The following is a 23,075-nucleotide window of genomic DNA, read 5'->3' as shown; positions in this document are numbered from 1 at the left end:
CCACGAGGACACAGCCAATGCCACCACTCTGCTCCCCCGCCCCCCAGCTCAGCTCCTACCCCCGCTTGCGAGAAGAGACGGAGCGAATCGTCACCACGTACATCCGGGAACGGGAGGGGAGAACCAAGGACCAGGTATTGGCTTTTTGTTTTACCTTTCAGGTGTCATTTATTTGCATAAATCTTTTTTTTTTTTTTTAATTAAAAAAAGTTTATGTGCTTAAATCTTGAGCATACATTTCTTTGAGTAATGACAAATGCATAAAAGAAGGTAACCCCCCCTCCCCCACCGCCCCCTCAGCAAGATGCAGAACCATTCTGTGGCCCTCGAAGTTCCCCGCCTTTACCCCTCCGCAGCCCGCAGGTCCCGGCAACCACCCGTCTGCTCCCTGTTCCCCAAGTTTTGCCTTTCCCAGAATGTCACTTGAGTGGACTCCCGTCGTATGTAGCCCCTTGAGTCTGCCCCCCTTCACTCTGCCTAGCACGTTCAAGATTCATCCCTGTCATTTGTGGTGTTTTGCAGAGTTTGTTGCCGGTGATCACCGCATAGGGTTCCCTCGTGCGTGTGGACCACAACTTGTTTTATCCACTCGCGCTCCCGATGATGCGTGGGTGCTTTTTATGTTCCAACGTTTTCTCGTGAAGACCGAGCGCACACGAGGACAGAGAGTGGGACAGGTCCCCGCACCTGCCGTGTGCCGAGTGAGCCCAAAGCCGGCTGCACGTGGCTGCGTCCGGTCCCGTCCCTTCCCCCCCAGGTCCACTGGGGTCTCTGGGCAGGTGTTTGTTCAAACCAGAACCAGCACAAGCCTCCGCATTGTATTTGGTTGCGATACCGCCGTGTTTCGCGCATCAGTGGAGCAGAAGCTGGCTCCCGTGCGGCTTCCGTAGCCCTGAAGTTGTATCAAAAGCTTCAAAGATTCCCTTTGATTTTGTTGTTGTTTTCAAGAACGTTGCTGTCCTTTTCATACACGCCATGGCGCCTGGTTGCCCCACGGCCAGCACTTCTGGGCTCCATCCCAGGGCTCTGGCCGACGGGGCGCAGGCCTTATAAAACCAGCAACAATGGCTCCCGTGGACAGAGCACCCCAGCGTTTTCCAGCACCCCCACAAAGTCCAAGTGCCTGGCATGTTTGATGCTGGAGGGCTCAGAGGCACAGTGAAACGCCAGGAAAGGGCAGGGTGTTATGTGAAGGCCTGTCCCTTATCTGAGATCACACCCTGACTGGCTCCTGCGGACCTGTGTTTGTGGGTTCCATTCTAACGCCCTTGCCTGGCCACATTATCTTCGCTGTTTGAATGCAGCACTTAACAACACTCCAGGCCCTACTCTAAACACTTCACGTACTGGGAATTATTTAACCCTACACAGCTGGACCTCTTGTTCCTTTCCACCTTCCACCGTCCCGTAACGTGAGGCCAAGGGTCACAAAGTCAGGCAGTGGCCTGGCAAGACTGCAGCCCAGGTGGTCAGCCTAGGCCGTGCCTGCAGCCACCGCTGCACAACGAGCTGCCTCCCCCTGCTCTGTTGGCCCCGTCTTTCTTCCTTGTGAGGCCCTGAAGTTTCAGTGACCCGTGCCCCTCTTCCCCCTACAGATTTACCCCAAGGTTGGTTTGTGTTGGAAGGATACGCGTGGTCCCAGGTCTTCGGCCTGGGAAGCCGTAGGGTTCCAGCTCCCCCTGCTGGCGGGTTGGGGAAGTGCTCTGGCCACTGCCGTCCCCGCCAGCCTCTGCTCTGTACTCACAGTTCCCCTCCTTCTTCCAGATTCTTCTTCTGATCGACATCGAGCAGTCCTACATCAACACGAACCACGAGGACTTTATCGGATTTGCCAAGTATGTACTTTTCAGGACAGCAGCTGGTGGGTGGCACCAATGCCTGCCCTCAGAGCCAGGCCCCGAGGGAGGTGGTTGAGTTGGCTTCCCTCAGCAGACTGGGGCAAGAGGGTCTCTCTGTCAGGGTCTGGGGGGTGAAGCGTAGAGCCATCTGAGAGTATCTGGAAGCTTTCCTGGGCTAATAGCAGCGTCCATCCTCATCGTCCTCAACACGCCTCCTATGGGGCAGACCTGTGGTCAGCCGCTTCGGGAAAGGGTGAGGCTGGCGGCATTCAGTGCTCTCCTTCCTACGTGACTTCTCAGAACCTTCATAAACTGTGCAGCTTTCTCCAGACTCCCCCATCTGCACTTGGCCCTCTCGCAGAACATCTCACAGGCTCCGGGGGCTGCTCGTTGGGAAGCGTGCTGTCCGGTCTAGGCTCTCCGTGGCTCCCATCCATACACCATGGATTCAAAATCAAACCCTTCCATGGCACGTGGATAAGGAAGGTGCCAGAGCAGGGGTCTCTGATTTCAGCAGGGCGTAGATGTAAATGCTGGGGGCCTCGGGCATCGTGCACTGACTCCGTCAGCCCCTGGGTCCACCCTCAGCGAACTTGAGCGTCACATGGATTGCTCTGATGGCCTCCTGAAGGTCTTCTTGCCTGAGCCCAACAGAAGAATCGGTAGCCAGCTTCCTTGCATTCACTTAGCAAGTATTCCTGGTGTGCGTTCTCCGTGCCAAGCACAGAACCAGGTCCCCACCCTCAAAGGAAGGTCCCGTGCCAGAGACAGACACGCAGCCAACCCCTTAAGACCCAGGGTAATCACTGCTGGGGTCAGGGCTGCGTGAGGCTTGTGTTGAGTCCAAGGGGCAGCCTTCCGGCCTGGCCTTGGGGTCGCAGGGAGGCTTCCTTGTGGAGCAGGGCCTGTTAGAACCCAGTCTTGGGCTAGCAGGCTGTGCAAGAGGATCTTTATCTCAGGGGTCTCTGTGCTGGACCCAGCACTTGTGGGTAGGACATCTATCCTTGCACTCAACAGAGTCGGTCAGCTGTTCTTTGCTGGGCACGTGGTAGGTGAGTGGAAGGAAGGAAGGAAGGAAGGAAGGAAGGAAGGCAGGCAGGCAGGCAGGCAGGCAGGCATGATCAGAAGCTGTCCTCGACACCCAGACGAGCCAAGGGCCCTACTTGGGCTGCCCCTGCTATGGGAGGACTGAGGGGCCCTGACCTCCTGCGCCTCTTCCCCCAGCAGCCAGGTGTATGTGGGCGGAAAACGCTGGTCCCCCTCTTTGGTTAGCTGCTGTTTGTGCCTCACCTTGATGTCTCTGCTTCTCACACTTCATCCACAGTTCCTTCTCACAATCTCTCCTGTTTTTCCTTTGACCACTCCACTCTTTCCTCTGGACTCCTGGGCCTTCCCACTTCCCCCAGCTGTTATTATACTGAGCAGCTGGTGACCGGGTGGGTATTGCCTGCTGTGTGCCTTTTTCCTGCTGTGTGAATGGGGTCGCCCTGGCTGGGGGCGGGGCCCAGGGCCCCAGCCTTGGAGGGTGGACGTCGAGGGGGCCCGCTGGACAGCCGTGGAGCACTGTCTCAGAGCTGGGCCCAGGGCAGGGCCCTTGGAGTAGGAGGGTGAACGAGCCGGACTCGGGCCTCGTCCACAGGCCGGACACGTGTTTTTACCGAGCACGTTGTCGCGTGGAAGACCAGAGTTGGAAAGGAGAGTAGGTGAGGGGCTGTAGGAAGGAGGAGCGAGGGAAGTGGCCTGGAGAGACCTTCCCGAGGAAGTCACGACAGCCAGGTGGCAGACAGGCAGAAGACCTAGACGGTGTCGGGACAGGGAAGGGAGGGAAGGGAGACCCAAGACACGGGAGCACGGGACAGCAAGGCAGGGTGGAGGTGAGAGGCCAGGCCCCATTGCCAGGAGGAGCCCTGCAGGCTGAGGGGAGGACTTTGGGCTCCTCCCCCTGCTCCCCTCATCCACCTGAAAGCAAGAAATGTCTGGGGAGCCGGCAAGGGAAAGGGGCACCTACAGGGGCTTCCGGGTGAGGGTGGGAGCCAGGAAGCCCCAAGCAGCACATCTGGGGCCTCGCTGGCACCCAGCCATCACTGTGCGGGGCTTAATCGGTCCTGTCTCCCGCAGACACTGTTGACCGAACTCCTTCCTGGGCTGGATGTTGTCGGCTGCTTTCTCGCTGCCTTCTAAAGATGAAACCCAGGCCCAGAGAAAAAGCTCTGTAATAAACTCATTGAATGCTAGGAAAATTGTTGGATAAATTTTTCCTCCATTCTTTTTTTTTTTATTATTCATTTATTCTGAGAGGGACAGAGACAGTGTGAGTGGGGGAGAGGCAGAGAGAGGGAGAGAGAGAGAACCGCAAGCAGGCTCCGCACTGTCAGCACAGAGCCCAGTGTGGGGCCCGAACCCATGAAACCGTGAGATCGTGACCTGAGCCAAAACCGAGAGTTGGACGCTCAACGACTGAGCCAGCCAGGTGCCCCAGTTCTTTCTCCATTCTTACTCTTCCAACCTTTGCCTGTCTAGGAACGGAAGCCTATTTCCTTAACTCTCTCTCTCTTACTCTCTCTCTCTCTCTCTCTTTTATCCAACAGCCAGCTTGAACTTTCAGGTACAGCCCCAGAGGGAGCCAGTAAAGGAGTGTAACAAGATGGTTAGCCTTGTCATATTCGGAAAGTTCCTAAAACAATGCGTATTCCTAAAGGAATGTCTGATTCCTCAAGCAATACGATAAGAAAAGAAAGTAGGATGCCTGAGAAATAGGAGGTATCAGTTGTTTGCAGATGGGTGGTGCTGTGATTGTCTCTGGAAGATAGGAAGAACAAGGGAGTTGAGGGGGTGCCCACGTGCAAAACGTGTGGCCTTCATCCGCGTGGCACAAACTAGCCAGGAAACGGGGTAGCTGAAGAAGGAAAAAGATCAGGGATTGGAGGCAAATGAAGGACTTTATAGAAACCCTCTGGTGACCTTACCTCTCCTCTGCATTTGGGTCAGAAACCATCCAGAATGTTTTCACAGTGAGCAGCCGTCCCCTGTCCTGATCTCCCAGGGTGGCCGGCTCTGTGGTAGGAGCCACTGAAGACTTGGTGCCAGGGTCAGGGATGGGCAGAGAGAGTGGGAAGGAGCCGCAGTTTGCGCCCCAAACAGCCTGGTTCTCAGGTTACTCTGCAGCCACCATGACTGCCTCCCAGCCACCTGGGAGTCCAGCTTCTCGGGCCCCGCCTTGGAGGCTCTGGGGCCACTGACCCCTGGAAATAGCTGGTGCCCTTGGAAGTGGCTGAGGTCAGGACCCCGAAGCCTCAGTTTGACTGAATACATCTTCTCGTTGCATGAGCCCGAGCTCTTTCCCTTGGGTAACCCTTTGTGTGGAAGGTGCTTCTCTCTGCCTCTGCCCTGAGCTGGCCACTTGGCCCCCACAAGGGAGAGAACCTCACTTCATCCTTCCCAGCGTGTCGCCACACGAGTCCTCTCTCTGCTTCATTTTCAGCGCCCAGCAGAGGAGTACACAGCTGAACAAGAAGAGAGCCATCCCCAACCAGGTAGCCCGCCCCTCCACAGCCCACAGCTCTAGCCTTGGGGGCGGATGGGACTTAGGGACCGCTGAGACCAGTGACGGTACCTGGCTCGTGACACGTCCCGCCAGACCCCTTACTCCCACTCCCAGCCTCTTGAGTCTGTGAAGGTTTGGGTGTTTCAGCAAACCTGTCTTTGAACTAAAGCTCTGGCCCAGGCTGTGGGGGCACATTTGCACACCCAGAAGGCCCTGTCTGACATCCAAGGCCACGGTTAGAACTTGACCCCCAAGAGAGGGGCATGGGTGTCTGCAGCCGAATTGGGTTCCCAGCCCTAGCCCCAGGAGACTCGGAATCTGTGGGAGGGGGGGCGGGAGGCCACGTGGTGGTCAGCGGTTCTGGGGAGCCTGAGGGTCCTGTGAGCCCCATTCCTGGAGAAACCCAGAGCCACATGAAGCGTTCTCTACCTTGATGTCATGCCCCAGCCAGAGGCCTTGTGAAATATGAACAGCTTCATATATACCAGTGTTAGGTGCCTCCTTTTTTTTTTTTTTTTTTTTCTTTAAGAAAAACACATCATCCCTGCAGAGCTCACCCCACTTCTCCATATTAGACAGGGGTGGGAGCGGGGACGGGGGTGGGGGCTCTGCTATCCTGCACGATTATAGAGCCCTCTGGAAAAGAAGGATGTAACCACTGCATGATTTTTTTGCGCTTGCCATAGGTAATACATATGTTGTTGCTTTTTTGTTTCGGGAGATGATAATGAATTAAATATTAACACCATGAATATAATTAATAGCATGTAATTTTTTTTCTTTTGCTGTTTTTTCCCTTGCTCTTCTCTCCTCCCATTTTTGTGCTTTTCCTGCTTTTTCTCTGTCCCCTCATGTCCCTTACGTTTTCTTTCCCTCTGCCGGCTCTTCTTTGATTTACCCACAATCCTAACTTTGCATTTTCAAAGGGGGAGATCTTGGTAAGTACCCACTTAGTGTGGTAGCAAACATTAGAGAACCTAAGAGTGGTGGAGACCCCGCCGCCCCGTAAATGTCCCTTTCCCCCCAAATAACAGAACAACTAAAAATCGAGCTAACCTAAAAACCCCCTGCCGTGGCCAACACCCGCTGGACTCCGTGTTGCCCTGGGCATAAGCTGACTCACACGGACACTAACCTGACCACCACCCTTGTGGGAGGCCCAGCCCGCCCGCCAGCCCATTTCTGACACATGTAGCTAGTTTCCTATAGGTCAGGGATGGCAAATACTCAGCTAACACCCCATGCTTCCCTCCCCTCACATCCCTGGCCAGGGGAGATTTTGCTTAAGCCCTGCTGGAACTGGTTCTTGCCCCTGCCGCCACTGGCCTCACCATGCCGAAATGTTCTCTTCCTGCACTCCGGGCAGACATTACTAATCGATCCGGCGCGCTTTCCTTTGTGCCCCTCCCTGGCCGTGTGCAGGCATGGCTAATCGATCCTGGCGTACTCTCCTGAGCAGGCCACCACTCCCCTTCCTGTGGCAGATGTGATTTGACTGGTCAAAGAATTTTTTTCCCCCATGTGATAGCTTTGCACGTGACACCCCTCGACACCCACGAGAGGCGTGACTGGCTGATCAGGGAACTCTCTCCTGGATGCTGCCACTATTGTTCCCTGCCCGTGGCAGATATGATGATTGGTTAGACTGTTCCATGCCACTTGCTCCCTTCCCTTAGCGTTTGCCTGCGGCAGGCATCACTCCTTTCCCGCCGCGCCCAGGATTCTCACTTTGAATACTCACCATCTCCCCCTCCAAACAGTCCAGGGGCCCGCTTCTCCTCACACCCCAAGAGGTTTAGTTGTTCTCTTCCTGCCAGATTCCACATCCCCAGCACCAAAGGCCAGCCGCGCCCCGGCTGCAGGCCCCTGGGTCTCCCGGCCACGGTTCCCATTCCTGCCCCAGGTGACTCAGGCCGGGAACCCTGACCCAGGAGGAGGCTGACCCACCCTGCCGGCGGGCCCCAGCTTGCTGCTTCCTGCTGCTGCCCGTGCTGCCCCCGGCGGCCCTTCCTCCCACCCCTGGCGTGTGTGCGTGCCTGTCCCTGTGCACCCCGGAGCGTGGGAGCCTGCCTGCCTCTTCTGTCCCTCCACCCCCCTCCTTCTAAGCCAGGCCCCTGGGGCACAAATTTGGCTTCTGGATGAGGAAGGCCAGCCACTCCTTCTCCTGTAGACTCAGCACATGTGTCTGCCGCGCACAGCTTGTGCCTCCCCAGGGTGGGATTTCATCTCTGACCCTACATGGCTCCCTCGCGGACAGCTCTCTGGGCAGCTCGAGGGGAAGGGGACCTTGGAGGCTTCTCCAGGCCTACTCAGATGGGCCATTCCCGGCACGGCATCTGCCCCGTGGCCACATGCCCCACAGCATGGCCAGGGCCCCGTTTGCCAGCTCTGACTGCTACTAACTGAGGTGCAGTCAGGTGAGCCAGGCCAAGGAGGGGGTAGGTGGGGGGCATACCTGCCCCCTTGGGAACTGGGCTGGGCCCCGGGGTGGAGAGGCCTCACCACATGAAGACTTGTCTTCCGGGGAGCACTGACCGCCTACGTTCTCCACCTCCTTCCTGCTTCTCTTCCCCTGGTTGTCGGTGACTGAAGTGTAGAAATGCCTACTCTGCCTGGCCTGGGCTAGGACGAGGCAGGCTCTACCCTGGCCCCTGGGCTGGGGAAGGAAGGAGCGGGTATGAACACAGAGACCCACACAGCTCTGGGACAGGGGGTGTGGTTGCTGGAGCCAGGGACTCCTTCCTGGGCCATCTGCAGGATGGCCTTGAGCCGGAGTCTAAAGACCAGCCTTGCCCCAGCGTGACCAGACCTCCCACTTTGCCTGGGACTGGGGGCATTCCCAGGACTCCAGGTTTTCAGTGCCAAACCAGGGCACCCTGGGAGGATACCATGACCTTACTGGGGCCAGCGGTCTCTGCCCCCTTGCCCACCAGGCAGCCATGGTTGGGCGGGTGCCAGCAGTCTCTGCTCACTCCCTGGTGGCCACAGGTCTCCAGGTGCTGTCTCGTCATCACCAGGAAGCCCTAACAAGGGCCACCAGGTGGCATCCCATGCTGTCTCCAGCCTGGGCAAGGGCTTCTGTGTAGTGCAGAGGTCCCTGGGTGTGCTCTGGCCGCCTCCACCTTCATGGCCCATGAGGCTCAGAGCCTAATTCCAGCCATAGGAAGCAGGTGGCCCTGTTAAGATTTGACAGGCCTGGGGGCAGGTCAGAGTGGGAGGAGAAAGCCCCTCCTGAGACCTACCCCTTAGGAAGACACGGGAGCCCCAGAGTCATCCCTCAATCCCCATCCTGCCCCCGACCCCCCCACCCGCCCTGCCCCGAGGCGGGTAGGGAGGTGGGGACTCAACACCAGCCCATCCCAGCTGTCCTTGGCCGCATCGCCGCATAGCTTGGCCCAGTCTGTTGCTGCCTGGGCCCCAGGCAGCCCTGCCTGTGCCTCCATGTGCTTCCCGCTGCCCCGGGGGTCCCCGGACCAGAGTGATGGGTAGCTCTGGCCCACACATGCCTCCATGACCCAGGGAACACAGGACCATGGCCCCTCAGACTGCCTACATGTAGCTGTCAGATGAGTCCTCTGTGTAGACCTGGCCGGATTCTGCCTCCTACTTAGATGACAGCTGCAGGCAGACGAGCCCCGGCCAGGGGATCTTCCAGGCCAGAGCCTCAGCGCGTCAGAGAAGAGTAGGACTTCCGGGTTTGAGGCCAGCGAGGGGCATGATCCCCGGCGGGTGCCCCAAGCTCAAACCTTTGGCCCCAGCCCTCTGGGCGGAAGCATCCCTTCTTCCTGTACTCTGGAAAGAGCCTGTGGGGAACGGAGCCCCAGGACAGAGGCTGGCCGCAGTCCCCGTCCAGAGCAGGACACCAAGTGTCCACCATAGTAAGCTGGGCAGGTGACCAACGGCGCGGGCAGCAGAGTCAACACTGTGGGTTAAGCTTCTGCCGGTCAGCCGCAAAAGGAGAGAGAGAAAGAACCACTCCCATTTCGTGGCAATTCCCCCAGCGTTCTGCCAACAGCCATCTTCCAGAGGGTGTGAGGGCGTCCCTGGCACTTGGTCCCGCAAGTGTGATTCCTCCGATGTCACGTCCCATGTGATACACTCCCATACAAGCCCGGGAACTGTCCCGGGCCCCTTGTAGCCGGGCACACCTTTTCTTGGCTGTGCTGACTCGACCCCGCGTGCAGGGGGTCTCCCGGGGGGCCCGGTTCCCTGCCCCCCTCCACCCCCACCCCCGAGCCTTGTGAGTGAGTGTGCGTGCCCTGTGTCTGTCTGCCTGGGCATCCCGTGTTGGTTTGCGGTGGGAAATGCTTGGGGGCAAGGTGGAGTTGGGTTGCCTGGCCTAGGGCTGGAGGCATCTCTGCCGTGTGGTCCGTCTTCCTTACTGGGGACGAGGGCCCCGGGCCCTGCACGGGGGTGGGCTGGGCCGGGCGGCAGGCATTGTCCCCCTCTGAGCAGCACCCTCCCCCCCCAGGTGATCCGCAGGGGCTGGTTGACCATCAACAACATCAGTCTGATGAAGGGCGGCTCCAAGGAGTACTGGTTTGTGCTGACTGCCGAGTCTCTGTCCTGGTACAAGGATGAGGAGGTGAGTGGCGGGGGGCGGGACTAGAGTGGGCGGATGCTTGCTCCTTCATTCCAGGAAGGCTCCCCAAGCTCCTCCCTGAGGATGGTAATGGCCAGGACTGGGGCGGGGCTGGGGGGGGGTGCATACTAGGCAACAGGTTGCATATCCCAGCCCCACGTGACCCTCTAGGGGTCCAGCCTGATAGCCGCTCCACTTCAGGAGGAAAGGGAGATGGAGAGGGGAGCCCTTGGCAGGCTAGAAACCGACCCCAGCTTCCAGAGTCACAGGGAGGCATCCCTGGCTCTCAGAGGGGGCACGGTCTGAGGTCAGGGACTCAGGCTCCTGGCCAGGTTGCTGAGGTGCTGGGGGTCCAACGTCTACAAGGGGCTCAGCCAGGCGCCTCGTTTCCCTGTCTATGAAGTGGGGTAGAATGGCCCCTGTGACGTGCTTAGCTATTAGCGTCTGTCTAGAACATTCCCTATGTACTTGTCCTGATCCAAAGGGTCTGGGGAGGCCTCTGGGAATGGCACCAAGAACGCAAACCCCAGGGCCGTGTGCTGCCTTGTACCGTGGTCTCCGGGAACCCGCAGGCAAGCCCTGTGAGCGATTGCGCCCCCAGCCCAGTGGGCCCCCTCTCGGGCAGCACTGCCGTCTGGGTCCCTTCTCCGCCTCGGCACTGGCCTGTCCTCCCGGCCCGAGCGGCCCACGTCTTTGCTTAGTTCTCTTAACAACGTGGCTACGGCCTAGTGCCCCGGGAATGGCGCTGCTCCAGGGTGACTGCCTGTTGCTGCTCTGTCGTGGGCGGGATCGATCGGCTTCTGAGGGTCACCAGTGGGGGACACTGTGTTGCTTTCGTTTTCCTGGGTTGCCCCATGAAAGGCCCACCAGCCCTCCCTGTTGGCCAGGGAGGCGTTAGGCGTCTGTGACAGAGGCCCAAACGGAGGCACTTACGGAGACGGCGGTCTGTTCCTTGCCCGTGTCCTGGGGAGCTTGGCAGGCCTGTGCCGGGAGGCTGTCCGGAGCCCGAGCTCCGCCTTCCCCATTTTGCCACCTTAACGTGTGACTCCCCTGCCATGGTCCCATATCCCCCCTGCCCATCCCAGTATGGTCTGTAGCCTGAAGAAGGGAAGAAGGGCCTGTGGAGGAAAGTACCTGCATTGCTCTGCTCGTGCCCCTGACCATCCGGTCACATGGCCACCGTGTGTCCTAGTCACCTGGGATGGCACAGCTCTTGTTTGTGAAGTCCCTGCCCTGTGCCAGGCTCACGGGCTTGCGAAGCCCACCGTGGCCACAGTTTCCTCAGAAAATCCTTATGCTCCATTTGTTCTTAAGGAATCGGGCTCCAAGCAGTGACTCACCCTGTGTCACAGAGTGGGGAAGGGTCCCTGTGTTGGGGGTATAGGGCGTGTGCTCCCTGTCCTGAGAGACACCTCAGCCCTGGCCTGGACCACTCTCTTATGGCCCGGGCTGGACACGGTTCCTCCGAGGGAGGGTGTTTAGGGGTGAAATGTCATTGTTCCCACTCATTCTGGAACCTTCCAAGAGCATCGGGAACCCCGTGCCCTTGAAGGACCCTGTCTGGTGGCTGTTTCTAAGCCGGGAGAGGGCGTGGCCAGGACCACAGAGCCTCTCGGGGTTGGGATGTGGAGGGAGGGTGAGGTCAGGCGTTTCTTAAGGAACCCTCATGGCCAGATCAGCTTCTCAAAATGGCCGGGGTGAGGGGGTGGGGATGACGCTTTTGCATTTTCTCCCTCCTTCCGCCCCCACAGTCTGAAAGCCAGTCTGCTGAGGCTTTCACCAGGCCAGCTGAGGGCCGGTCTCCACCTTGGGCCCGGGCATCTCCGCCCAGGGTGGGAGTGCCAGGCTTTGTGACGGCCTTGGGCAGTGGTAGGGGGACTTGGGGCCCGAACCCCCTCCTGGCCGTTCACTGCAAGTCCGGTTTTAAGAGTTCCTTTTCTTTAGTGGAGAAGGGGTCCCTCGTTTTCCCCTCATGTGGGGGTTGAAAGCAGCAGCCCCGGACCCTCCTGCGGGCCCAGACCCAGGGCAGGGGAGGCTTCGGGACGGGAGGAGGGTGGATCGCCCGCCGGCGGTAACGAGAACCGTCAGGCCCGTGAAAGGGGCCCTGTGTGTGCCGCAGACACAAAGCAAACTGAGGTCGGGAGGGGCGGGACCCTCGGAACCCCACACGTGGCAGCCGCCCCCCCCCCCCCCCCCAGCTCAGGGACCTTCTCAGAGACGCCTCAGAGAGGCGAACCGTATTTCTTTATTTTAAAAAAATAACCCAAGAGGAAGCAGTTACAGAGTGGGGTGGGACTAGGGGGACCGTTCAGCCAGAGCCCCCACCCCCGCGGCTGGCGGCGGCTCCCTCTGCTTTTCCCTGGCACCTCGTCTCCCACCCAGGCCCTTCTTGACTCCCCAGGCTTCGGTGCACGTCTCTCCATCCCGGTGGAGAGCAGGGCGGTGGGCGATGACACTCACCTCCGGGTCCGCCTCGCTGCGGAGGGGGCGGAAGTTCGGGGGTGCCCGTCCCGACGCGCCGCTTGCCCGAGCCCAGCCTAACCAATGTGCAGACTACTGTACACATTCAGAACCCCCTGAACAGGTAGTCTGAACACTGGGTGGGCGGGGCCGGCTGTCCGTCCTGCAGGCCCCCTGGCGAGGGGGGGGGACAAGGAGGGCCACTGCGCCCCGGCCCCTTGGAGCGGGCGGGGAGGCCGGTGCCTGCGCCGATGCGCTTCTCTCGTCTGACGTGGCACGGCTGGGGCCCGCTCGCATCTGGAGAAAGTTGTGGGTTTGCAGGAAATCCTAAGGAGGGGGCTGGGGAGCGGGTGGGCGTGGGCGGGAGGGAGGGTTTGGGTCCGCGGCCTCTGTGTGCAGGCAGAGGGCTCTTTGGGGGGCGGGTGGGGGCGGGGTGCGCACACGCCTCTGCGTCTCTGTGTGTTTGTGTTCTGTGCGTGCGTGTCAACAGCATCAGGAAGGCAGCTGCCGCGCTCTGGGCGGAATCACACTATAAACAGTTCCAGATGTGGCGTCTCGCTCGGGGCCCAAAAGGACTGTGACTCAGTTACTTGGCCTGGCCAGCCGACTGGAAGCTTCCTGCCTCCTGACACGACAGGGCGGGGGCAGCAGAGGCCCTTCCACAGTCTTCTGAGCAGGGAACCCCCATCCCGGCCCCTTCTAAAGCCCCCGAGACTCTTCTCCGGAAGGTTGGAGGGCCCTGGGACTTAGCCGGAGCCTTTCTGTGCCGTCTCCTTCCTCAGACCCCCCTCTGCAGCATGAACGGGGGGTCCGCACCTCCGTGGCCGCCAGGCCCCTCTTCTGCTCCTCACTGCAGCTCGGCCGGAAGGAGCACTCTGCCTGGCTTCCTCCTTTGCCAGAGTCCTGGGACCTGACCCTAGAGCCATAAGAGTGAGGGACAAACACACAGAAGAAAACCCTAGTGTCTCCTGGGCTCGACTTAATCCTCACCTTGCACAGGGAGGGCAGGACTCCTGTCTGCCTTTGACAGATGAGGAAGCTGAGGCATAGAGAGGGAGTGCTTTGCCCAAGGGTCCGTGGCCGGGGAGGGGCAGAGCCCATCTGAACTGCTAAGGCCTGGGCTGCAGGGAGGTCTAAGATGATGCACCCACAGGGGCCCAGCCCCAGGCTGGGGGTACAGTAGGTCCTTAGCCTCCATCGGTGGGTGAATGTTGGCTTCCGTGACTCGCCAGGCCTGTGCCCCTGGCTGAGGGCCACATCCTCTCAGCTGCTTCCCCAGCAGCCGCCAGGACTGCTGTGCCTGTACTCCGTGGGGCACTTCCTGATCAGGGCTGCCCTTGGGAAGCGAGTGACACTTCCGTGGCTTTGGAGCTCAGGCATCACCTCAAGGGGGCTCACTTTCCAGCTCCAGGATCATCTGAAGCTGACTAGTTTTAAATCCCAGCCCTACCCCTGAATTGTTGCCTGCCCCCTCTTTGCCTCAGTCTCCCTCTCTGTAAGATGGGATCATAGCAGTAATTCAGTTACAGGCTCATTGTGAAGATAGAGTGGTCGTAGGCGTGGTAGTGAACCAGACAGGAGTCCCTGGCCTTGAGGAACTGACGAATCAGGTGGGTGACAGAGAATAGCCTAGGTCAGTGAGCAGGATAAGGTGTTGTGTTACACGAGAGGAAGTACCAAGGGGAGAAGGAGGACGGAGAAGGCAAGGGAGACAGTGCCTGCGAACGTGTGGGGTGGGGTCGGGGCAGGCCTCTCCGAGAGGGTCCCCTTCACACAAAAACCTGAAGGAGGCAAGGAGGGAGCCACGCGGGCATTTGGAGGAGGAACATTCCAGCAAAGGCCCTGGGGTGACATGAGCCCACCTGGCACCTTGAGGGACCATCGTGGGGGCTGGCATGGCTGGGGCAAAGTGGACAAGGGAGAGGTGGGGCCGAGGCAGGTGAGTTAATCCGAATAAAGCCACCAGCATGAGAGGCTGTGGCAGGTGGCCCTCGAGGTGGGGTCCAGTCCGGGGTGACCCCTCCCCTTTCCACCCTCAGGAGAAGGAGAAGAAGTACATGCTGCCTCTGGACAACCTGAAAATCCGCGACGTGGAGAAAGGCTTCATGTCCAACAAGCACGTCTTCGCCATCTTCAACACGGAGCAGAGGTGAGAGCCCACTGGGCGAGGGTGGCCGTCCCCATCCAGTCAGCAGTACCCACTGAGCGTCTTCTGTGTAAAGTCCCTGCCCTGGGGTCTCATGTTCCAGAAAGGGAATCAAGTGAGGGGCGCCTGGGTGGCTCAGTCAGTTAAGCGTCCAACTTCACCTCAGGTCATGATCTCACGGTTCGTGGGTTCAAGCCCCGCTTCGGGCTCTGTGCTGACAGCTCGGAGCCTGCAGCCTCCTTCGGATTCTGTGTCGTCCCCCCCCCCCCCGCTAGCACTCTGTCTCTCTCTGTCTCAAAATGAAACATTAAAAAAAAAAAATTAGGGAATCAAGTGAGAAACAGAAAACGGCCGTGGGTGCTTCCAGTGTGTGGTCAGGAAAGTCCTATCTGGGCAGAGACCTGATGAAGTGATGGCCGAGGTTCTGAGCGGAGGAGGGACTGGCCCCTGCTCAGGTGCTCACAGGCGCCCCCTGGTGGCTGTGGCGGAGTAGGGCAGGAGTGGGGAAACTAGGATGGGTTGCATAGCACTGGTCCAGGTGGGAGGCTGTGGGGGCTGGGCTGGGGTGGGGCTGAGGACGTAGAGGGGGAGGCAGCCGATGCTGATGCCGAGAGTCAGAGCTCACCAAAGCCCTGGTAGATGTGGGTGCAAGAGAGGAAAGCATTTTCTGGTGACCCTGAACTCACGCAGGGACCGAGCTGCCATCAGCTGGGGAAGGCAGGGTCAGGGTAGGCTTGGGGACCATCAGGGGCTGGGTCGGGGCCACGCTGAGGGAGAGAGGCCTCTGAGACACCACGTGGGGAATCGGAGGCAGCCGTGCACATTCAAGAGTCTGGTGTTGGGGAATGAGCTCCAGGCGGGGTGTGAATTGGGGAGTTGTTAATGCATGGCCACGTTCAAAGTCATAGATGGGGGTGAGACCCTCAGGTGAGTGTAGACAGAAGAGAAAGGCCCAGGAGGTCCTCGGAAAACCCACCCCACCGGGCACTGGGGGCAGACTTCAGCAAAAATAAAGATGTTTTTCTCAGCTTGGGAAGAGGTCCAGCTGGCAGGGGATCCGAGAGCAGGGGGAAGGGCAGAGTGTGGACGCGGGACTCTGGTGCGTCCTCATCCAGGAGCCAGGGAGCACCTAAGTCGCAGCGGCTTTCAGCCAAGGCCTGGAGGTTCTTCACCATGGACCAACAGACTTCGACATCCTCCCCGCTGCCCCGGGACCACCTCCCTCACTGCCCATCGCTCCCATGGGTTGGAGCCAGCGTCACGTTCTGTGTAGGAGTAGCTCTACCTGCTTTGTCACAGAATGGCCTGAAGCTCTGAGACCCGCTTTGGCGTGGCTGATCCTGGGCTTTGTTGTGGGACAGGCCTGCCAGGAAGACCTTCCTTGCTGCACAGTGGGCAGCTGGCCCGCCTCCCCGGGCCCGTGATCCCCTGTGAAGATGGTACCTAATGTATCACTTATGAGTGAGCTCAGGAACCCCAGAATAATAGTGACAGAAACAAGATAGAAGTTGCTATTGTTTCTTATGATGTTCCCATCTGGGGCAGGTGGGGCAGCTCCAAAGGCATCCAGGTCCCTCCTTATTCCTGAGCCTTCCTCCTCCTCTTCCAAGATGGCTGCCCAAGGTCCAGCCACCATGATATTCCAGGCAGTGCAACAGAAGAGGAAGAGCCTTCCCAACGAAGGCCCGCTTCCCACTCTCTGAGACTCCTTCCAGAAGTCTCAGGGCAGCCACGCACTGACGGCTAGTTGGCCGTAGCTCCGTCACGGGCCATGAGTAACCTCAGACTCGGATCTCACGCCGAAGCGGTGGGCCAGCTTGGCCATCTCGGCCACCGCTGCCCTGTGGGACAGGAGAGCACGTGTGTGGCACAGATCCCAGCCTGCAGAACACTGTCCATCCGTCTCTCCTCCAGCCTTGTGGCTCTTGCCGCCTCTGCTCACAGACCCACATTTGTCCTGCTTTGCACATGCTCAGCTGGGAGCCCCAACCCTCCACATCCCTCCCCCCACCAGCCCAGCCCCCCCAGGAGTCGGGGCACATTCTAGACCTTCAGTATCCAGTGCAGTAGCCACTGGCCCAAATTTAGCTATTTAAATGTTAACTGACTGAAATAAAATGAAGTTGAAATTCACTTCCTTAGTCACCCTGGCCCCGTTCCTGGTGCTCACAAAGAACCCACCTGCGGCTCCTTGCTACCGCACCTGACGACACAGGTTCTGCCATCGCGGAATGTTCTTTTGAACAACTTTGCTGTAGCCTCCCTGAGAAACCTTGATGGGAGCTTCCCCAGGCAGGGGTGTTAGGGGACACCTGCCCACTTCTGAGAGTGTCTTGGGCAGCCTTTGGCCCCCACAGGAGGGCATGGAAGAGGGGAGAGGAGAGGAGTCACCCGAACCCACAAAAACAAAACCCCACGGATGCCACTAGTTGCATACATCACCGAGCATGTGCGCTGCACTTGGCAGGGTTTTAGATGCTGTAGGCACTAACTGGGGGCTCCTCTCAGCCTGACCGGTTGCAGGAGCCACTGCCATCCTGGGGCTCCAGTTGTGAGTGCCCGGGTCAAGTGTGAATCCCCGTCATTCGGACCCCAGAGCCCACGCTACAGCTCCCTGCACCTGTTAGCCCCACGGGCAGGCTCGAACCACATGCCTCTTCTTCCTCCCTCTTGCTGCAGGAACGTCTACAAGGACCTGCGGCAGATCGAGCTGGCCTGTGACTCCCAGGAGGACGTGGACAGCTGGAAGGCCTCGTTCCTCCGAGCTGGGGTCTACCCCGAGAAGGACCAGGTAAGGAACCGCCCTGCCCGGCCGGCACACGTCGGGCTGTGCTGACCCTGGGAGAGGAAGGGGTCTGGCGTCTCCCTGGATGGGTCATTTCTAGGATCATAGCCCATACTGTCGTGAGCAAACAAAGGAGAAAAGGGGAGAGGGTTTTGTGGTCAGGGTCCAGAAGGCTCTCCAAGTAAAGACAAGGACAGGGATATACATGGCCTGGGACCCTATCTGTTTTGTTCCCTCTCCTCCTCCTGTCCTTGAGGAAGAGTGAACGTGGCTGCCCTCGGCCCCCAAATTGACATGTTCCGGTCCCCACGTGAGGGGTCCAACCACCTTGGGGCATGGTCACCCCAGGTCCAGGCAGCTCAGGCCAGGGGCGGGCAGGGCCACTTGAAGCCAACACGGCCATCAGGGGACATCCCCAGAAAGCCGGTTGTGGGCAGGACAAGGCAAGCCATTCGCAGAGAAGGGGGGCTCCCCACGCTCGCCTCAGGCCACAGTCCCCCCTCACCGCCTGCCCTCTCCCCGCACAGGCAGAGAATGAGGACGGGGTCCAGGAGAACACCTTCTCCATGGACCCGCAGCTGGAGCGCCAGGTGGAGACCATTCGCAACCTGGTGGACTCCTATGTGGCCATCATCAACAAGTCCATCCGTGACCTCATGCCAAAGACCATCATGCACCTCATGATCAACAACGTGAGTGCCCCGCCCCGCCAGGGAGGAGGCCAGGGCAGCCACGGCCGGATTGGGCCCGGCTTTGTATGACATTTAACATTAGAGTGAGTCACGACCTTCTAAACGTCGGAATCAGGGTTCCCAGCCTCTCTCAGGAGATTAGAAGGTACAAGCCACGTGGAGCTCGCTCCCTTTTCCTTGGGTAATTGAAACAAATGCCACACGTATATACTTTCTCTGAAGTGTTTCAATCTTGTACGAACCCTAGGAGAAGAACTGTGATCATCTCCCATTTTCTAGACAGGAAAAGGAGGCCCCAGCAAGGTCAAGGAGGCTGCCCTGAGTCACTCAGAAGAGTGGGAGGTGGGATTAAAGCCCAGACTGAGTCTGTCCCCAGCTGTGGCCTCCTGATGGCCTGTGGCCCAGCCCACCTTCACTGGAGGGCTCTGCCTACCCCCCGGCTCCCGAGACTCACGGGGCTCTAGGCCTCTCTCTGGTGAAATGCACTTGTACTAACGTGTCCCGCTCTCGGTTGCTGGGAGGGTGCAGGGGGTTCATATATCAGGCCTCCCGCTCAGCTGGGCACCCAAGAAGCTACGTAGGCCAGCTTTGGGTTTATGTTGTGCCTGTGAAAGCTCGAAATGTAACAGGGTCTAAAGCAAAAATAAAGAGAAAAGAGGATGTCCAGGTTGATAATAACTCATTTATAATGTAGAAAAAGAACTGTGGAGCGTAACAGAATATACAGGAAGGCTCCATGTGTATAAAAGGGGAGCGGAAATAAACTGTCAAGCCTGGTCATTTTTGGAGATGTTGAAAGGCCATTTGGGAAAATTCAACATCCATTCTGAAAAAGACAACTGTAGGAGTCTTCTGTTAGGAATCTGTGTTTCAGTCTCAAAGTCACTCTTTTTTTTTTTTTTTTTTTTTAATGTTTATTTTTGAGAGGGGGAGGGACAGAGAGAGGGAGGCACAGAATCCAAAGCAGGCTCCAGGCTCTGAGCTGTCAGCACAGAGCCCAACGCGGGGCTCCAAGTCACAAATTGTGGGATCACGACCTGAGCTGAAGTCAGACGCTCAACCCACTGGCCACTCAGGCGCCCCAAAGCCACTCTTGACCTTAATGGGGGAGCTCAGGAGTCATTCCCTCGAAAGTCAAGAACAAGTTGGCTATCTCCACTTGTGTTTAAAACTTTTTTGTAGCGTCACTAACCAGTGTAGTCAGATTAGAAAAATCGCGTAGAGGTGTGAACACTGAAAAGGAAGAGGGAAACCTGTCCCTATTTGTAGAAGCTCATGTACACGTGAACACACGTACCTAGAAATGCAGTAAGAGTAACTGAGAAACTCCTGTACCCTGTAGGAGGTTTTGGAAGGAACAAAGTATACAATGAACAGAAACTAGTACTGTTGTTGTTGTTTGTTTATTTTTTTTTAAATTTTAGAGCCAGCGTGTGCTAGTGGGGGAGGGGCAGAGGCAGACGGGGAGGGGGGGTGGAGGGGGAGGGAGGGAGCGAATCTTCAGCAGCCTGCACGCTCAGCAAGACAAGCCTGACTCGGGGACCCTGGCCTCATGACTGGGGCCGAAGTCAAGAGTCGGACGCTCAACCGACTGAGCCACCCAGATGCCCCTTTTAAACATTTCTTTTTAAGAGACAGAGCTAGCAGTTTTTTAACAGACGCCAGTTGGCAGATAACGGATGGGAGGAGAGATGGCGATGCGAGAGGCAGGGTCCTCGGGGTAGGTTTGATCATCAGCGTCTGGTGAGATGGGCTGGAAGAACACTGGAAGGTGGCCCCAAGAGACACGGCAGACACTTGGGTAGAACCCCCCCCCCCACCTCCGGGTTGTAAACCTCTGGCTCGTCCCTCAGTAAAGTTAAAGACAGGAAAGCCTGCAGGGTGTGGCGGCCGCCCTCCCAGCCAGCAGCCCAGGCGGGCGTGGTGGAAGCCCTGACCTTTCCGCCCCTTGTCCCCAGACGAAGGCCTTCATCCACCACGAGCTGCTGGCCTACCTGTACTCCTCGGCGGACCAGAGCAGCCTCATGGAGGAGTCGGCCGACCAGGCCCAGAGGCGGGACGACATGCTGCGCATGTACCATGCGCTCAAGGAGGCCCTCAACATCATCGGGGACATCAGCACCAGCACCGTGTCCACGCCCGTGCCCCCGCCCGTCGATGACACCTGGATCCAGAGCTCCAGCAGCCACAGGTCCGTAAGGCCCGGTCACCCGCAGTCGGCGGAGGATGCTGCCTGCGGGCTCCCAGTTCCTCCCGTGTGTCCCGTCGGGGCACAGCCCACGGGGTGGTCAGGGTGGAGGGGCCCCCAGGGCTGGCCACAGTGGGAGCGGCTACCCTGCGTGGGCCTGAAGCGACGAAGAGAAGGGTTGGGTTAAAGGCCCACGTGTCTCCTGGTACTTCCCACGCGGTGAGCCCAAGTGGAAGCCAGAGAGGGCAAGAGGCCCGGGCTGTGGTGGCCACGGGGCTATCCTCCTGGAGCACAGATGAGAGTGGCGGGTTGGGGACGATCTGCGGGAGCCGCTGGGAACCTTAGCTGGCACGTCCCCTTCCCCCTCAGCCGCCCCAGAGCTGTTGGATGGAGATGAGACCCTGGCATGGGCAATGCAGACCATCAGACAGGGATACCTGACCGGTGACGGGGGCAGGTGGCAGGAGGAGACGGTCGGTCAGGGAAATCTAGAAGGTGCCAGCCCTACTGAGACTTCAGGGAGCCATGAGTTACTTAGGGAGAGGGCACCCAACCTGGGGAACGGGGCAGCCTGTGGGGCGCCCAGGGCAGGGGCCTGTAGGCCCTGCAGCCTCTGGAGGCATCTGGACTTGCGGTCAGGGCTGGGCTCTGGAGGGATCTGTGGCTAAGGAGGGTGGATTGGAGGAGGTGAAGCAGGCGGGAGGCCCAAGCAGGGCCGGTGGGGGGCAGAGGGCCGTGGGAGTGAGGTCAGAGGGAAGCGGGAGGCCCTGGCGGCTGAGGAGGGGTGCAGGTGGGCCCTGGCTCAAGTTTTAGGTGGGGGCACAGCCATTGCCAAGCAGGTGGTGGCGGGTGGATGGAGGGAACAGGTCCTTGCCCCCCTGCATGTCCCTGGGCGGGAGCTGGTGCCTGCCTGCACCACTCCCTCCGCCTCAGCCCTCTACGGCCACACTGGCCAGGCTGGCGCGCCCACCCCCACCCCAGCTCACACCCTCTCCTTTCTCCACAGCCCCACTCCACAGCGCCGACCCATATCCAGCGTGCATCCCCCAGGCCGGCCCCCGGCAGTGAGAGGCCCGACCCCGGGCCCCCCCCTGATTCCCATGCCGGCAGCCTCCTTTGCCGCACCCCCCATCCCGTCCAGGCCTGGACCCCAGAGCGTGTTTGCCAACAATGACCCCTTCTCGGCCCCGCCTCAGATCCCGTCTCGGCCGGCTCGGATTCCACCCGGCATCCCCCCTGGAGTGCCCAGGTAAGGCTGGACCCCCCTCACTGCCTGCCACTAGAGCCCCCGGCCTGTACCCTGGGGCCTCTCCTCGAATCTGACACCCTGCCCTAAGCTCTCTTCGTGCCCTGTGGGGAATGGAGTCATCATCCCCATTTGGCTGGTGTGAAAACTAAGGCCCAGAGAGACCAAGTCGCTTTCCCCAAAGTCACTGAGTGGTGGTGGAGTCAAGGTGACTCCAGGGCTCCCAGGCCTGTCCCCTGCCTGAGCAGGTGGCCCACGATGCAGGATGGGACTCCTCACGCAGGGCCCCTGCTCCTGGTTTTGACCATTTTCTTACTTGAGGACACGCGCTGTGAGCCGTTACACACCTCTGCCCTGCCTCTCCCCACCCTGCAGGCCAGGCTCTGTCCTCACTTCTCCCATGAAGAACGGGTGTGGGGGGGGGGTAGGGGGGTTGGGGACTCACACAGTCACACTGCCAGCTCCTCCCTGGCTCTCTAGATCCTTGAGAGCATCTGGGCATTGGGCAGCGCCAATGGGGGGGGGAGGGGGGGGGAGGGGGGGGCGGGCTCCTCTCCCTCATCCTACTTATGGCCTCACTGCCATCTCCCCCCTCCCCCTCCCCGTCTGTCTTTATTCTCTTTGCAGCAGAAGACCCCCTGCTGCGCCCAGCCGGCCCACCATTATCCGCCCAGCCGAGCCATCCCTGCTCGACTAGGCTGCGGCTGCAGGGGGGGGCGTGTTCTCAGGGGGTCCTCGCACACCCGCGGTGCAGGAGCTTCGGTCTGGGCCCCTCCGCTGCCCCTGGCCCCGTCGTCCGCGTGCCAGGACCAGGCTCCCTGCGGGCAGCCCCTGACTCTTCCCTAACCTTGGCCCCCATCCCCGTCTGCTGCACACAGCACTGACCGAAGGGGCCCTGGAGCCCCCGGGCAGGGAGGAGGGGAGCCGGGGTGGTGCACTTTGGGGGATGGAGCCTCGGGGTAGCAGAGGAGGGAACGCACTCTGGGCGCCATCTCGAATGAGGACTCGGGCCGGGGTGGGGGACTGGCCCAGGGCTTCTCTGGCCAGGAAAGGCCGAGAATAGAGGCACCCGGAGTGCCTGGATCCCCCAGGCCTTCCTGGGGCCCAAGGAGCATGTCCGCTTCTCAGCAGCGGGAGCTCCCGGCAGCAAGCCAGGCCCAGCAGGCCCAGCAGGCCCAGCGCTGCCCGCCCTGCCTGAGTTGTAAATATTCCTTCCTCGGCCTCGGCTGCCGGAGGTGCCTTTGCCAGGTCCGGAAGCCTCAGCCCTGCCGGCCTCGCTCTCTCCTCCCTGGGTCCCCCCCTCCCCCAGGTCTCCGGGGTGGCTTGGGCTCAGGGCTGAGTGAGTGGGGAGGCTTTGAGGGGCTCCTGGCTCCTACCCAGGCCTCCCCCACGGGGTGGGCCCCAGGTGGCCCATCACTGAGCAGACCTCGCTCGCTCCTCGCTCGGTTTGACCACTGTAAGTGCCTGCACTCTGTATCCTATTAATAAACTAAAATAAAGGGAAGAAGCTTCTAGTGGCTGCTGTGTGGGCCTTTTGTGTTGTCAGGCTGAGGATGTGGACTTGCTCACCCCCCCCCCCCAGCAGGCCTCCCTC

The 23,075-nt window shown here is 59.5% G+C and overlaps 1 protein-coding gene across 14 annotated transcripts in view; it reads left to right on the top strand.

Annotated features, from left to right (window-relative positions):
• The window catches only part of DNM2 (dynamin 2), a 90,299-nt gene that overhangs the window by 66,452 nt on the left and 772 nt on the right, over window positions 1-23,075 (top strand). For 4 of the 14 annotated variants that reach the window (XM_086699069.1, XM_086699068.1, XM_086699081.1 and 1 more), the window contains 12 exons: window positions 48-134; window positions 1,765-1,835; window positions 3,245-3,274; window positions 5,320-5,371; window positions 6,309-6,320; window positions 9,854-9,967; window positions 14,464-14,573; window positions 17,250-17,361; window positions 17,883-18,047; window positions 20,006-20,238; window positions 21,242-21,484; window positions 22,109-22,995. In XM_086699069.1, coding sequence (XP_086555195.1) covers window positions 48-134; window positions 1,765-1,835; window positions 3,245-3,274; window positions 5,320-5,371; window positions 6,309-6,320; window positions 9,854-9,967; window positions 14,464-14,573; window positions 17,250-17,361; window positions 17,883-18,047; window positions 20,006-20,238; window positions 21,242-21,484; window positions 22,109-22,178 — 1,299 coding nt within the window. In that variant the 3' untranslated portion in view covers window positions 22,179-22,995. Of the gene's footprint in view, window positions 1-47; window positions 135-1,764; window positions 1,836-3,244; window positions 3,275-5,319; window positions 5,372-6,308; window positions 6,321-9,853; window positions 9,968-14,463; window positions 14,574-17,249; window positions 17,362-17,882; window positions 18,048-20,005; window positions 20,239-21,241; window positions 21,485-22,108; window positions 22,996-23,075 lie in introns of those variants that run through there. The other 10 variants (XM_086699076.1, XM_086699075.1, XM_086699073.1 and 7 more) reach the window with 7 other exon arrangements.

This window comes from Puma concolor, chromosome A2 (genome assembly GCF_028749965.1).
Source record: "Puma concolor isolate L17-30 chromosome A2, mPumCon1.1.hap2, whole genome shotgun sequence".
Classification (NCBI taxonomy): Eukaryota; Metazoa; Chordata; class Mammalia; order Carnivora; family Felidae; genus Puma; species Puma concolor.
The sequence above is the reverse complement of the archived record's forward strand: the minus strand, read 5'-3'. Positions and strand labels throughout refer to the sequence as shown.